The 16139-nt window shown below is 41.9% G+C and overlaps 2 protein-coding genes and 2 pseudogenes across 4 annotated transcripts; all 4 read right to left on the reverse strand.

Annotated features, from left to right (window-relative positions):
* Window positions 1-74: 74 nt before the first annotated feature.
* On the reverse strand, window positions 75-2749 carry LOC105959236 (subtilisin-like protease SBT3). Its single transcript, XM_012983294.2, has one exon. It carries the CDS (start codon window positions 2556-2558, stop codon window positions 273-275), a length of 2286 nt encoding a protein of 761 aa, XP_012838748.1. The 5' UTR covers window positions 2559-2749; the 3' UTR covers window positions 75-272.
* Window positions 2750-3278: 529 nt separating this feature from the next.
* LOC105959243 (subtilisin-like protease SBT3 pseudogene) lies at window positions 3279-5875 on the reverse strand (annotated as a pseudogene).
* Window positions 5876-6650: 775 nt separating this feature from the next.
* On the reverse strand, window positions 6651-9337 carry LOC105959241 (subtilisin-like protease SBT3). Of its 2 annotated transcripts, none has more exons than XM_012983299.2 (2): window positions 7049-9337; window positions 6651-6691 (listed from the first exon to the last, which is right to left on the reverse strand). In XM_012983299.2, exon 1 carries the CDS (start codon window positions 9335-9337, stop codon window positions 7055-7057), a length of 2283 nt encoding a protein of 760 aa, XP_012838753.2. In that variant the 3' UTR covers window positions 6651-6691; window positions 7049-7054. The 2 variants fall into 2 exon arrangements, with proteins under 2 accessions (XP_012838753.2, XP_088669388.1); XM_088813262.1 differs by having other exon boundaries at window positions 6651-6716.
* Window positions 9338-10980: 1643 nt separating this feature from the next.
* Window positions 10981-13477, reverse strand: LOC148765476 (subtilisin-like protease SBT3 pseudogene; annotated as a pseudogene). The gene has a single exon (XR_016029579.1). The product of XR_016029579.1 is annotated as a subtilisin-like protease SBT3 pseudogene (transcript).
* Between the last annotated feature and the right edge of the window lie 2662 nt (window positions 13478-16139).

The following is a 16139-nucleotide window of genomic DNA, read 5'->3' on the forward strand; positions in this document are numbered from 1 at the left end:
AAGTCGACCAATGATGGTGGCTGGAGAATGTTTTGGGCATGGAGGATTTGTCCACGTGGACAAAAATGTGGATCTTTTTGCTGAAGCATGTTGATATTTATGAGCCAATAGAAGCAATGTGAACAGAATCAGAGAAGCTACATTACTGGTAAGCTTCATTTTTTTGCAATCTGAATCTTTGGTGCATGGAGTTCTAATTAATAAGATGCAATGGAAAAAAAAAACTACACTAAAATTAAAAAAAAAAAAAAAAAAAAAAAAAAAAACCGGAACTAGGAGAAATTATCAGCTGCTGCCGAAACCATAATAGGACTTCTGACGGTGTACTTGCCACTCTGCTCGATCCAAGTAAGCGAGCCAGCCCTATGTAGTGTATCGATATCGGCATTATATCGAATCTTGACAATGTAGCTCAGTTTCTCGTTCTTCTTTTGGAAAACCAACGTATGCGGCCGAACTCTAACTGTAGTATTCGCCGGTACTTCGACCTTTACTCTGTACTTAGCTGCCCCATCTCCTACATTCGTCACCGTCCTCTTAAACCTCCGTGTCACAAACCTTCCGATATCCGCCGAGTGAGTAAGAGCCACGAAAGACGGATAGTTCAGATCGGACGAAGGATTCGAGCAGTTGTAGTTTGTCGACTTCACAATCGTTTGAGTTTGCTTGCGTGTGAAGTTCATGGAGCAAACAAGATTCACGAGGTCCTGTATGTTAGCATCGTAGATTAGGCCCGGGTTGAGCGCTCGGTTCGGGTCAACCTGCCCCGATCCGATGCCTAAAGGTGTGGCAACTGTACCATTAACTTCCCTGATTGGCTGATTCGTGTTATCAAGATGATTAGCAGTTGTCATCATCGCGGATTGAATAGCCGCCGGGGACCAATCGGGGTGCGCGGATTTGAGGAGGGCGGCAACTCCGGAAATGTGCGGGCAAGCCATGGATGTACCCGATAAGAGAGTGTAATCGCTCCACAAGTATATGTTGTTACCGATTGTCGGTGTGTCAGTTGCGTAAGGGCTGTAAGCTGCTAAAATCGAGACACCTGGCGCCATTAAGTCGGGCTTCAAGATGCCCTCGTAACTCATTCCGGGCCCTCTCGAAGAATCTTGCGATAGCGCTGGAGCAGCTCTCGTCCCATCCCCTAAAATCGTCAGTTGAAAATCGATGCTTGCTGTTGATAGGGAGCCGCCAGCTGCGTAGGCGATTACCTCTCGTGCTTCGTTTGGTGTGATCACAACTCCTGGAAAAGGGAAAGAGTTGTATCGGAATATACTTGGATCTTCGGCGATTACAATAACAGCTCGGACGCTAGAATTTTGTAGATTTTTCATCACACTATCGAAATCTGTGTTTCCGTTGGTGACATTGCATACTATGATGCTATCGTAAGGTGCCTGCGCCAGCTGAGCAGAGTTGCATGCGGATAAGCTTTTGCTATAGAAGACCTGCAAGTTTCTGATTGTGGCTCGTGCGGGAAATGTGGTCCACCCCGTGATGGATTTGCCGTTGCCGAGAGTCAACTTGCCGCCGAGCCATCTGTCGACGGTGCCAGATGCCACCACCACTGCCCAAGGGATTCCGGTTCGTACGGTACGAACATCCGGGCCCTCATTTCCTGCAGAGAGACAAACTACGATTCCCTTTTCCCTAGCGGCGAAGCTGGCTATGGAAAGAGGGTTCTCGTATAGTTCGAACTGGCGGCTGCCTAAAGAAATCGAGATTATATCAACTCCATCAGCCACTGCCTGGTCAATGCCCGCAAGTATGTCGGACGAAACGCCCCCGTACCACATGACCTTGTACACCGCCAGCCTGGCGCGTGGGGCCACCCCTCTGGCGATACCGTTGGCGTAGCCGAAGAAGGAGGCGCCGTGGACATAATTACCGGCGGCGATGGAGGCGACGTGGGTCCCGTGGCCCTCGTCGTCCCTGGCGGAGTTGGTGGGGATTTCAATAGACATAAATCCCGCTTGGTGCATCCCTCGGTTGAAGTATCGTGCCCCGATGATTTTCTTGTTGCACAACGACGAGTTGAATTCCTGGCCCGCCTGGCAGATGCCCTTCCATCTCGAGGGTACTTCGGTCATTCCCTCGTCGCTGAAGCTCCGGCTCTCCGGCCAAATCCCGGTGTCGATGACTCCGATGATCACGTCTTTGCCGGAGTTGGAAGCCGGCCACAGCCCCGTGGCGGAGTTGAGCGAAAGGAATTGGGTCGATCGAGTGGTGTGTGTCGTGATGACATCATCGGCGTAGGAAGAGATAAAACCCGGCGACTTCTTCAAAGCTTCCAACTCATCTTCAGACAACACCGCACTGAATCCATGGAAGGCATTGTCGTAAGTGTAGATAAGCTTCGATTCGGGTTCGTCGAGTGGTTTCCCGAAACTAAGCATCGACGAATACCAATGATGGTGGCTCGAAAAGGCCTTCGGCATGGAGGATTTGTCCATGTGGACAATGTATGTGGATCTTTTTGCTGAAGCATATTGATATTGATTAACCAATAGGAGCAAAGAGAACAGAAACAGAGAAACTACATTAGTAGTAAGCTCCATTTGTTTTGCAATCTGAATCTTGGATTTTGACAAATAATTTAGGCAACAACCATTCTTGTTTTATAGTGAGATGAGTCCTAAAATAATGGCAAGAATTGGCGCCATTTGGAATTGGTCTCTGCTTTTTGCTCAAACTGCATTTATTGAGCTGGGATTAAATTAAATTAAATTAAATTATTAAATTATGTTTTTCTTGACTTTCTTGTTCTTCTAATTTCTGTTTTTTTCTGTAACTTAAAAAAAGGAAATCAAGTCCAAAGTAATACTGTGCAGTTATAATTCTTGAACCAGTCACATCCGGATGATATGGCTGAAGTGGTGGAACCACAAATTTTAATTAAAATAGGATTTTTTAACAGAAAATAACAATAAATAAATAAATATTTATTTATTTATAACGTTTAATTAAAATAGCATAAATCTTTAGAAAATTATACCCTACAGTAAAAGAAATAAAAACAATCAATTTATTAGCTGCCCAACTAGATATTTTTGGAATATTTGAATACTATGGTCGACATATCTTAATATATAAGATATTTCGTTATTTAATCTATAGTTATTCAATATTTATTGACTAGTAATTGTGTTAGTTCAGGATTTAGATTATGCAACTCATTTTTATTTAATTAATTAGTAAAAATAAATCAAATAAAGCAAGCTTGCATTAGTGTTGAAGAATTTGGATTTGAGTAGAAATAATGAAAAGAAAAATCAAAATGACTGCCAATGATTCCATAAGTAGGTTAAACAAGAACCAATGAGCATCAAAATCCTCGAGTTCAAATGCCGTTATTTTTATCAGTACAGGTTTTCGTACATACATTACTTACATTGCCGATGAGTAACGAAACGATGAACTAACACACTATTAGCCGAAGTTATCGACTCCTGCAGAAACCACAATCGGACTTCTGACAACATGCTTGCCATTTTCCTCTACCCAAGTGAGTGAACCAAACGTCGGAAATGCATCAATATCACCTCTATAACGAACATTTAAAGAATAACTCTGCTTCTCGTATTTCTTTCGAAACACTAAAGTCTTGGGCGAAATTCTAACTCTCGTATTCTCCGTTTTTTCCAGCTTAACTCTGTACGTGGCTGCACCGTTCGCTACGTTCGCACCGTCCTGTGGAATGTCCGGTTAAAAGTCAACCCTCTTTCGTCGGAGTTAAAAAGTGCAATGAAAGACGGGTAATTCAGGTCCGAAGAAGGGCTCGAGCAGTTATAGCTCGATCTCGTGATTGTTTGCGTTTGCTCGCTGGTCAAATTCATGGAGCAAACAAGATCCACAAAGTCTTGTGTGGTCGCATCATATACGAGTCCCGGATCAAGCGCGCGATTGGGGTCCACCTGCCCCGATCCAATCCCTAGAGGGGTGGCGTTTCTGAAATCAGTAAATCCCAAGTCCTTGATTGGCTGATTGGTATTGTCAAGATGATTGGCAGTTGTCATCATTGCTGATTGAATAGCCGAAGGACTCCAATAGGGGTGCGCTGCTTTGAGAAGCGCAGCAACTCCAGCTATATGAGGACAAGCCATTGATGTGCCGGATAAGAGATTGTAATCCCTGGACAAGAATAAGGTCTTACCAATGATCGGTGCACTAATAGTAGTGTAAGGATTGTACGCTGCTAAGATTAGCTCTCCCGGTGCCATTATGTCGGGCTTCAATATGCGGTCGTAGCTTAATCCGGGCCCTCTAGATGAGAAATCCGATAGGGCTGGAGCAGCTCTCGGCTCAGTCCCTATAATCGTCTGTTGAAAGTCAATGCTCGCTGTTGGAGAGGTACTACTCGATGCGTAACTGACCACCTCCACCGATTGTGCCGGCGTTATTATAGCACCGGGAAATTGAAAATTATTGGATCGAAGTAAGCTCTTGTCTTCGGAAATAATAATAACTGCTCGGACATTGGAATCCGCCAGATAGCTCCACAGGAAAAAGAAGAACGGATCTTCTTCCGTCTTGTTACAGATGATTATGCTGCCGAATGGTGCTTTCGCCAATAATTCGGTTGAGTTGCAGGCAGACAATGTCTTGTTGTACACAAGGGGCAAGTTTCTGATTGCTGCTCTTGCGGGAAAAGTGGTCCACCCTGTCATGGCTTTCCCGTTCCCGAGGGTCACGGACCCACCGAACCACCGATCAACGGTTCCCGATGCAACCACCACAGCCCACGGTATTCCTGCTCGCACAGTAATGCCGCTAGGGCCGCGATTTCCTGCGGAGAAACAAACCAAGACCCCCTTCTCACGAGCACCAAAGGCAGCTATAGCCATAGGATTCTCGTACAGACTAGCCCGTCTGAAAGTAATCGAAATTGAAATTATATCTACACCGTCAGCCACCGCCTGGTCAATGCCTGCGAGTACATCCGATTCGTAGCCTCCGCCGAAAAGGACTTTATACGCCGCCAGCCTGGCGCGTGGGGCCACCCCTCTTGCGGTTCCAGGGGCGTAACCAAAGAAGGATACTCCGTCGACGTAATTACCGGCGGCAATGGAGGCAACATGGGTCCCGTGACCTTGGTCGTCCCTCGCAGTATCCGGGACAGGGTTTTCAGGGAATGCGGCTCGAGTACCTTGGTTGAAATATCTGACTCCGATGAGTTTCTTGTTGCACAACGACGAATTGAAATCTTGGCCTCCTTGGCAACTGCCTTTCCATCTTGGGGGTATTTCCGTCATGCCTTCATCCCTAAAGCTCGGACTCTCCGGCCAAATTCCGGTGTCCAGGATTCCGATGATCACATCTTTGCCGTAGTTGGATGCCGGCCACAACCCTGTAGCAGTATTGAGCGAGAGGAATTTATAGGAATGTGTGGTGTCTGTTGTGACAACACCATCTTCAAAAGCCGAAAGGAAACCCGGTGACTTCTTTAAAGCTTCCAATTCGTGTTTGTTCATCACCACACTGAATCCATGGAAGGCATTGTCGTAAGTGTAGATAATCTTCGGTTCAGATTCGTAGAGTGATTTAGCAGAATTGAGCATGGAAGAATACCAATGATGGTGGCTGGAGAATGCCTTGGGCATGGAGGATTTGTCCATATGGACAATATATGTCGATCTTTCTGCCGAAACATCACCAGCCAACAGAAAAATCGAGACAAGAATTAGAGCAGCTGCCATAACAAGAAGCTCCATTAATTTTTCACTCAGTGGTAGATGCTTCTAGACCATTCTGCTATATAATACATGTTATTACAAGGCAGCTACTGACTTTCTTTGCAGTATTTCTAGTGACTGTAATAAGGTAGAAGAAACACCGACAAGAGTGAAGATATTTTAAATGGTCCAAAAGATGAGGATTTATATATAGCTATGGCCCCATTCCCACCTTCCACATCTGCCTCTATGCAAGTCTGTCTGTCTGTGTATCTACATTGGATAGGGATCCGTTTAACAGCCCATAAACTAAAGGGGTACGTACTCCCATTTCCAATATATATAGATACATATTTCGACAAAAAAATGATTTCCATGCATCAAGTTGCTCATCTTCCAACTACCTATTACAGTAAACCTTTCTCTCAGGCATTTCGACAAACACCTTTCAGCAACTCGAATTTCAGGATGAAATAATTGCAACATTCAGCCATTTTCCTTTTTAACCGATAATTGGTGGCCAGTGGCCACTTCGATCAAGTAGAGGGAAAATTTGGAAGTCCGGTTATTTAATTTTGGCATATTTTTTGAAATAAATTCAAATAACTAAAAATAAATACTCCATAATTAAAAAAATATATATTAGGATTTGAAATATAATTTTTTATTTATCATTAATTTTTAATATAATTTTCTTGTGATTTACAATTTTTAATATTAAAACTACCAATTAACAATAACGGTGACACGTATAAATAAACCTTCAATTTTCGGGTCGAATCAATTAGCCCGGTTTATTTATTGTGCACGTGCACATAGCCCACATACAGATCGTTAAAACCCGACCGAAACAGCGGTTCCCGGAAACTGCGTGCTCTTCGCTCCTCCGATTTTCATTCTGACCGGCTTCTCTTTTGTAACGGTACGCCATTTTCGTGATTCTGTTTTCTTCAAGGAAAATATTTGTGTCTTCTTCTCTTTTGGTTGTGTTTCGCTGAGCTTCTTCATTGCATTTTCGCCTGAATATTAGTGTAATATCCAGAACTGATTCATGATTTGGAAAGAAATTAGGGTTTTTTTGTAAGCGAATTTTTATTTCTTAAAAAGTGCATTAGGTTATGAAATTAATCTACTAAATTTTTTGATGCTGGACATTTACTTGCTAGTGTTCATTTCTACTGCACAACACTTTTCCTATCCTGAGTCCTGACCTAGCCAATTTGAATAAATAACTTTGAAATATGGATGATTTGGTTTAAAATTAAGATATTGGTTTAAGAAAGATAAATAAGGTATTTATGCAAGTTTTATTATTTATTATTATTCAGAGGTTTCCAAGATGGACTTATATCATCACCAGTGACGGATGAACTAACATAGAATTAGCCGAAATTATCAGCTCCTCCAGAAACCACAATGGGGCTCCTGACCTTGTGCTTGCCAGTTTCCTCGATCCAAGTGAGTGAACCAAATGTCGGAAATGAATCAATATCGCCCCTGTAACGAATGTTTAAGGAATAACTCTGCTTCTCGTATTTCTTTTGAAACACTAATGTCTTTGGCTGAATTCTAACTCTGGTATTCGCAGGTTTTTCCAGCTTAACTTTATACGTGGCTGCACCATCTGCTACATTCGTCACCGTCCTGTGGAATGTCCGGTTAAACGTCATCCCTCTTTCGTCAAAGTTAAAAAGAGCAATGAAAGACGGGTAGTTCAGGTCGGAGGATGGGCTCGAGCAGTTGTAGGTTGATCTCGTGATTGTTTGAGTTTGCTCGCGGGTCAAATTCATCGAGCAAACAAGATTCACAAAGTCTTGTGGAGTAGCATCGTAGACTAGGCCTGGATCGAGCGCGCGATTAGGATCCACATGCCCTGATCCAATGCCTAGAGGCGTGGCGTTACTGTAATTAAACGCCATATCCTTGATTGGCTGATTGGTATTATCAAGATGATTGGCAGTGGTCATCATGGCCGATTGAATAGCCGAAGGACTCCAATCGGGGTGTGCTGCTTTGAGAAGCGCAGCAACTCCGGCAATATGAGGGCAAGCCATGGATGTGCCTGACAAGAGATTGTAATCACTCGACAAGAACACGTTCTTACCGATAACCGGTGCACTATTAATACTGTAAGGACTGTTCGCTGCTAAGATCAGCACTCCTGGTGCCATTATGTCGGGCTTCAATATCCGGTCATAGCTTAGTGCAGGCCCTCTAGATGACGAACCTGATAGGGCTGGAGCAGCTCTCGGCTCAGTCCCTATAATCGTTTGCTGAAAATCGATGCTTGCTGTTGGAGAGGTACTACTCGATGCGTACCTGACCACCTCCACTGATTGAGCTGGAGTGATTATAGCACCGGGAAATTGAAAATTATTTGATCGAAGTAAGCTTGTGTCATCGGAAATAACAATAACCGCTTGGACATTGGAATCCGCCAGATAGTTCCACAGGAAAAAGAAGAACGGATCTTCCTCCGTCTTGTTACAGATGATTATGCTGTTGAATGGTGCTTCCGCCAATAATTCGGTTGAGTTGCAGGCAGACAATGTCTCGTTGTACACAAGGGGCAAGTTTCTGATAGCTGCTCTTGCGGGAAAAGTGGTCCACCCTGTGATGGATTTCCCGTTCCCGAGGGTCACGGTCCCACCGAACCACCGATCAACAGTCCCCGATGCAACTTCGACAGCCCACGGCATTCCTCCTCGCACAGTAGCACCGCTAGGGCCGCCATTTCCTGCGGCGAAACAAACCAAGACCCCATGCTCACGAGCACCAAAGGCAGCTACAGCAATAGGGTTCTCGTAGAGACTGGCCCGCCGAAAAGTAATCGAAATTGAGACTATATCGACACCGTCAGCCACAGCTTGGTCGATTCCCGCGAGTACATCCGATTCGTAACCTCCGCCGAACAGGACTTTATACGCCGCCAGCCTGGCACGTGGGGCCACCCCTCGTGCAGTTCCAGGTGCGTAACCGAAGAACGAGACACCCTCGACGTAGTTTCCGGCGGCAGTTGAGGCGACGTGGGTCCCGTGACCATCGTCGTCCCTTGCTGAATCGGGGACAGGGGTTTCAGGAAATGCGGCTCGAGTACCTTGGTTGAAATATCTGACTCCGATGAGTTTCTTGTTGCACAAAGACGAATTGAAATCTTGGCCGCCTTGGCAAGTGCCCTTCCACTTTGCTGGGATAGCGGTCATGCCTTCATCACTAAAGCTCGGACTTTCCGGCCAAATTCCGCCGTCTAAGATTCCGATTATCACATCTTTGCCGTAGTTGGATGCCGGCCACAATCCCGAAGCAGTGTTGAGTGAGAGGAATTTATAGGAATGGGTAGTGGCTGCTGTGACGGCTCCATCTTCAAAAGCCGAAAGGAAACCCGGTGACTTCTTCAAAGCTTCCAATTCGTGTTTGTTCATCACCACACTGAATCCATGGAAGGCATTGTCGTAAGTGTAGATAATCTTCAACCCGCGTTCGTCGAGTGATTTAGCAGAATTGAGCATGGAAGAATACCAATGATGGTGGCTCGAAAATGCCTTTGGCATGGAGGATTTGTCCATGTGGACAATATATGTCGATCTTTCTGCCGAAACATCATCGGCCAATAGAAAAATCGAGACAAGAATTAGAGCAACTGCCATAAGAGGAAGCAGCTCCATTGTTTTTTCACTAATTAGATCTGAGTTGTGAATATGGTAGATTGGTTTAGACAAGTAGTTATTAGTACCATTCTGTTATATAAAGATATTTGCTGACTTTTCTTTGCTTTTGCCAACCAATTATTATACTTTTTTTTGTTTTTAAATTCAGTATATGTTGCTGTCATCTTGCCAGCGCAAGTTGATAATATTACAGGATAATGCAAAGGGGATAAAGAAAAATCCTTGTATCATTTTCAATTACTGTATGTACCACGTACATGATTGGTTTGTATAGGTGCATTAGATTTTATTTGGACCATGCATATTTCCAAGTACCTATTACTGTAAAACCTCTCTCTCAGACATTTCAACATACACCTTTCAGCAGCAGTGGCTTGAATTGACTACGAAATAATCGCAACATTCATCTCTAAATACATGTTCGTCTTACACGTAAATGCGAATCCTTGAAACATTTGTCGTTCCATCATCAATCAAGTTTAGCTTAAACTTTATTTAACCAATAAGAACTTCACTTTTTAGCGAAGTACCCCTAAAAACTCACTTCTAACAGCGCAATTTGTTTTCATTTTTTTTTTTTTTTAATTTGAAGAAAGTGAAATATACATTTCGTTGGAATCGAAGTAAGTGAAGAAGAGTGTCAGGTTCTTCAAAAAATCGCGAGTTCATTATAGCGTGATTCTTTGATTCTGTAGAAGCGCTGTTGTTTATCGATTCTGGGTTCCAACATTAATCTTGCAGCACACACGATATGCTAATGTTCGTGCCATCTGGTATTTGCATTTCTGTTTCTCAAGATTCATGCACTCAAGATGTTTGATTTTTGTCCCAAAAGAACTCCTCTCAAGTCTCAATCTTTCTCCTCCTTTTTTTTTGTCTTTCCAATTCACCTTATGTCCATTAGTTACGTTAACAAATCCATTTTTCTTGTTCCAGCAGACTCTACTCAGTAAATATCTTTCTTTTTTTTTCTTTTGAAGTTACTAAGCAAGCATGCCATTTTTCTACGTTAGCCAGGAATTCAAACAATGTCACGTTGTATCTCCAAAGGCCAAAGCTGATTGATTCAATGAAGCTGTGTACCCGTTTAAATGCACCCGAAAGCTCTCCTGTTAACATCTTTAACAATCCTTCAATGGACTCGTTTGTTGTGATCAATGCACTTCGGTCAGCTCCCTCGCCCATCGCAGCCCTCTGTTTGATCGAAAATCTAAAAAAGATAAAAGATTTTCCTCATTCCGAAGACACCCTCTATGCACTGGCCAAGATTCTTGCTAAATCCGGAAAAACTAGTAAACTCAGAGCATTGATCGATGCCATCAATAATAGTGGCAAGTTTGTAAATGTGGCGTATGTCAGTTTCTTGGATCGGGTGAAGTGGAATGCAGGGTGTTTGGGAAGAGTGGAGAAGAGCCTTGGACAAGCTCCCATGTAACTGCATCCTATAATATAGTAATGAAACTTTGTGTTGAGAAGGGCATGGAAGAAATGGCAATAAATGTATTCTGCAGGATGATCGATGGATGGGAGCTCTCGAATTGTAGAATCTACATTATTATTATCCAGCACCTGATTAAGTTTGAGAAATTATATTCGGCTATGAAACTATTTCAAATGCTACCATTGATGCGATTTCGTCGTACATCAAAGAAGTATTATTCATTGGTCGAAGTTTTTACAGACTCCGACAATGTAAATGTTGCGAAGACTTTACTTAACGAGATGCGAGCTGACTGGACATTAAAACATTCTCCCACTATGCAATGCCATTATTATTATTAATTTTAGAGGTTTCCAAAGATCGACTTATATCATGACTAGCGAGTAGCGAGTAGCGACAGATGAGCTAACATAGAATTAACCGAAATTATCAACTCCTCCAGAAACCACGATGGGGCTCCTGACCACGTGCTTGCCAGTTTCCTCAACCCAAGTGAGTGAACCATGCCTCGGAAATGCATTATTATCACCCCTGTAACGGATGTTTAAGGAATAACTCTGCTTCTCGTATTTCTTTTGAAACACTAATGTCTTTGGCTGAATTCTAACTCTGGTATTCGCAGGTTTTTCCAGCTTAACTTTATACGTGGCTGCACCATCTGCTACATTCGTCACCGTCCTGTGGAATGTCAGGTTAAACGTCATCCCTATTTCGTCGTTGTTAAAAAGAGCAATGAAAGACGGGTAATTCAGGTCGGAGGATGGGCTCGAGCAGTTATAGCTTGTTCTGGTGATTGTTTGAGTTTGCTCCCGAGTGAAATTCCTGGAGCAAACAAGATTCACAAAGTCTTGTGGGGATGCATCGTAGACTAGGCCTGGATCAAGCGCGCGATTGGGATCCACCTGCCCCGATCCAATGCCTAGAGGCGTGGCGTTTCTGTAATTAGATGCCGAGTCCTTGATTGGCTGATTGGTATTATCAAGATGATTGGCAGTGGTCATCATTGCCGATTGAATAGCCGAAGGACTCCAATCGGGGTGTGCTGCTTTGAGAAGCGCAGCAACTCCGGCAATATGAGGGCAAGCCATGGATGTGCCTGACAAGAGATTGTAATCACTCGACAAGTACACGTTCTTACCGATAATCGGTGCACTATTAATACTGTAAGGATTGTACGCTGCTAAGATCAGCGCTCCTGGTGCCATTATGTCGGGCTTCAATATCCGGTCATAGCTTAGTGCAGGCCCTCTAGATGAGAAATCCGATAATGCTGGAGCAGCTCTCGACTCAGTCCCTATAATCGTCTGCTGAAAATCGATGCTTGCTGTTGGAGAGGTACTACTTGATGCGTAACTGACCACCTCCACTGATTGAGCCGGAGTGATCATAGCACCGGGAAATTGAAAATTATTGGATCGAAGTAATCTGATGTCTTCGGAAATAATAATAACTGCTCGGACATGGGACTCCGCCAGATAGTCCCACAGGCCAGAGAAAGCTATATCTTCCTCTGTCTTGTTGCAGATGATTATGCTGCTGAATGGTGCTTCCGCCAATAATTCAGTTGAGTTGCAGGCAGACAATATCTCATTGTAAACCAGAGGCAAGTTTCTGATTGGTGTTCTTGTAGGAAAAGTGGTCCACCCTGTGATGGATTTCCCATTGCCGAGGGTCACGGTCCCACTGAACCAACGATCAACGGTTCCTGCTCCGACCACCACGGCCCAGGGTATTCCTGTTCGAACAGTAGCGCCGCTTGGGCCGCGATTTCCTGCGGAGAAACAAACCAAGACCCCCTTCTCACGAGCACCAAAGGAAGCTACAGCGATAGGGTTCTCGTACCAACTAGTCCCTGGGGTACCTAACGAAATTGAAATTATATCGACCCCATCAGCCACTGCCTGATCCATGCCCGCTAGTACATCCGATTCATAGCCGCTACCAAACGCGACCTTATACACCGCCAGCCTGGCACGTGGAGCCACCCCTCGTGCAGTACCGGGTGCGTAACCGAAGAACGAGACACCATCGACGTAGTTTCCGGCGGCAGTTGAGGCGACGTGGGTCCCGTGACCATCGTTGTCCCTTGCAGAATCCGGGACAGGTGTTTCAGGTTGTGCGGCTCGAGTACCTTGATTGAAATATCTGACTCCGATGAGTTTCTTGTTGCACAACGACGAATTGAAATCTTGGCCGCCTTGGCAACTGCCCTTCCACTTTGCTGGGATTGCAGTCATGCCTTCATCCCTAAAGCTGGGACTCTCCGGCCAAATTCCGGTGTCCAGGATTCCGATAATCACATCTTTGCCGTAGTTGGATGCCGGCCACAACCCTGTAGCAGTATTGAGAGATAGGAATTTATAGGAATGTGTGGTGTCAGCTGTGACAACACCATCTTCAAAAGCCGAAAGGAAACCCGGTGACTTCTTTAAAGCTTCCAATTCGTCTTTGTTCATCACCGCACTGAATCCATGGAAGGCATTGTCGTAAGTGTAGATAATCTTCGATTCAGATTCGTCGATTGATTTAACAGATTTGAGCATGGAAGAATACCAATGATGGTGGCTGGAGAATGCCTTGGGCATGGAGGATTTGTCCACATGGACAATATATGTGGATCTTTCTGCCGACACATCACCGGCCAACAGAAAAATCGAGACAAGAATTAGAGCAGCTGCCATAAGAGGAAGCTCCATTGTTTTTGCACTAACTCTGAGTTGTGAATATGGTAGTTATTATTACCGTTGTGCTATATAAAGATATTAGTAGCTTGCCTGGACAGTAAGCATTGACGGCTGCTGACTTTTCTTTACTTTTGCCAACCAATTATTATATTTTTTTTGTCTTTAAACTCTGTTGTCATCTCTGCCAGGGGAAGTTTATAATATTGCAAGATACTACAAAGAGTTGCATTTATTGTATAAATAAATAATAAACTTCAATTATTATTGTATTTGTGAGTGTAGTGACGTGTCACACTCACAGTAAAAAAAATGTATAGTTGCACGATTACCAGCCACCGTTCGCTCACCACCGACATCATCGGTACAATCGAAACAACGAGACGAGAAACAGAGCAGCTGCGATAACAAGGAGCTCCATTCTTTATGAAAGTGGTACATTTTCTTAGACCATTCTGCCATATAATATTATTACCATGCAGCTACTGACTTTTCTTTGCAATCTTCTTAGTCACTGTAATAAGGTTAGAAGAAAGACCAAAAGATGAAGATTTATTGCAATGGCCCCATATCCCACCTTCCAAATCTGCCTCTATGCAAGACTGTGTATTGAAAGCCACACATTTGAGTAAGTATATATATCTATATCGGATAAGGATCAGTTTATTTGAACACTACATATCTTCCAATGAACTATTACAGCAAAACTTTTTTTTCTGTCAGACATTTCAACAAACACCTTTCAGCAGCATTCATTGTATAATTTTCAACTTCTTTTTTTTTTGTTATTTTGCTCAATTAATAAAAAATATCGAAACCATATTTGGATAAAGTACTTCTTGATTACTTACGAATAAAAATCTTCTATACTTTGTATTTTGAGTGTTAAAATTCATAAAAAAATGATTTGAATATTTCATCTATTTTTATGGGGAAAAAATAAAGTGTGCTGTAATATTTTTTGTGATTTAGATAAACTATTTTTTGATAAGTTAAAATTCTTAGGGGACTTTACAAATAAGCCCATTAATGGGTACTTATTTTTAAAGAGATCAAGACAAAAAACTTTTTTACCAATAAGTCCACACATGGTCCAGATTTTTGTAAAAGACTAAAATAACCCCTCATACTTTAATATGCTCCAATTTCATCCGTAACTTAATTTAACTTCAATTTGACCCCAAATTTTACAAATTATTCAATTTTGACCCAAAACCATTTTTTATTCGAAAACTTTTTTTTCCCGCCGGATTCCGGCGATGACCGGCGGTCAACGCCGGTCTCCGGCGTTGACTTTTTCAACCTTTTTTTTTTCTTTCTTTCTTCCGGATTTTTTCGCCGGATTCCGGTGTTGACCGGCGGTCAACACCGGTCTCCGGCGTTGACTTTTTTTTTTCTTTTTTTTTTTTTCTGTAACTTTTTTTTTCCGTTTAAACAACAATATTGTTGTGATTGACAGTAATATAAACTATCTTACTGTTAAACACAGTAAAATTAACTAAACTATAGTTTAACACAATAATATTGCTATATTAATCTCTAGCACATTAATATTAACACAACAAAACTCATTATTATTGTGTAATAAAGTAATATTACTATGTTGACCGTTCAACAAATGCAAACATAATAAAAAAAACCAAAAGAATTAATATTACTGTGAGTGACAATAATATTACTATAGCAACAGTAATATTACCGTCAACCACATTAATATTACAATAATATACAGTAATATTATTACGTTACTCCGTGAATAACTCAAACAAACAAAAAATACAAACAAAATAATAATATTGATGTGGTTGACAACAATATTACTATAACAACAGTAATATTACCGTCATCCACAATAATATTATTGTGTTTACAGTAATATTACTATAATAAACAGTAATATTATTACGTTACTCCGTGAATAACTCAAACAAAACAAAAACCCCAAAAAAATAATAATATTGATGTTGTTGACAGTAATATTATTGTGTTTACAGTTATTTTACTGTCAACGACAGTAATATAATTACGTTGACTTGTCAACAAATCAAACAAAATAAAAAAAAAACAATAAAAAATAAAAAATAATAATATTACATTAATTTACTGTCAACGGCGGCACAATTACATAAATGTAATGTCAACGGCAGTACAATTACGTCAATTAACTATCATTGACAGTATAATTACGTTAATTTACTGTCAGTGACAGCACAATTACAGTCAACGTTTAGCGGCGAACGTGGAAAAACAAAACAAACCAAAAAAAAAAAAACTTAAAAAAACACTAAAAAAAGTCAACGCCGGAGAGCGCCGGAAACCGGCGAAAAAATCCGGAAGAAAAGAAAAAAAAAAAAAAAAAAAAAAGGCAACGCCGGGATCCGGCGGCAAAAAAAAAATTTGAAAAAAAAATATGTTTGTGAAAAAAAAAAATTGGGTCAAAATTGAATAATTTGTGAAATTTGGGGTCAAATTGAGATTAAATTAAGTTAAAGGATGAAATTGGAGCATATTAAAATATGCTCCAAAAAAAAGTCAAAATTGAATTTTTGTGGTCAAAATTGGATTTTTGTGGACAAAATTGATTAAATTGGGGTTACAATTAAGAATTGGGTATAAATGGTTGAAGGTAATATTGGGATATACATGAGTGTTTCATTTATTTATAATAAATATTAAA

This window comes from Erythranthe guttata, chromosome 14, assembly GCF_056151865.1.
Source record: "Erythranthe guttata isolate IM_541 chromosome 14, IM_541, whole genome shotgun sequence".
NCBI classification, from domain to species: Eukaryota; Viridiplantae; Streptophyta; class Magnoliopsida; order Lamiales; family Phrymaceae; genus Erythranthe; species Erythranthe guttata.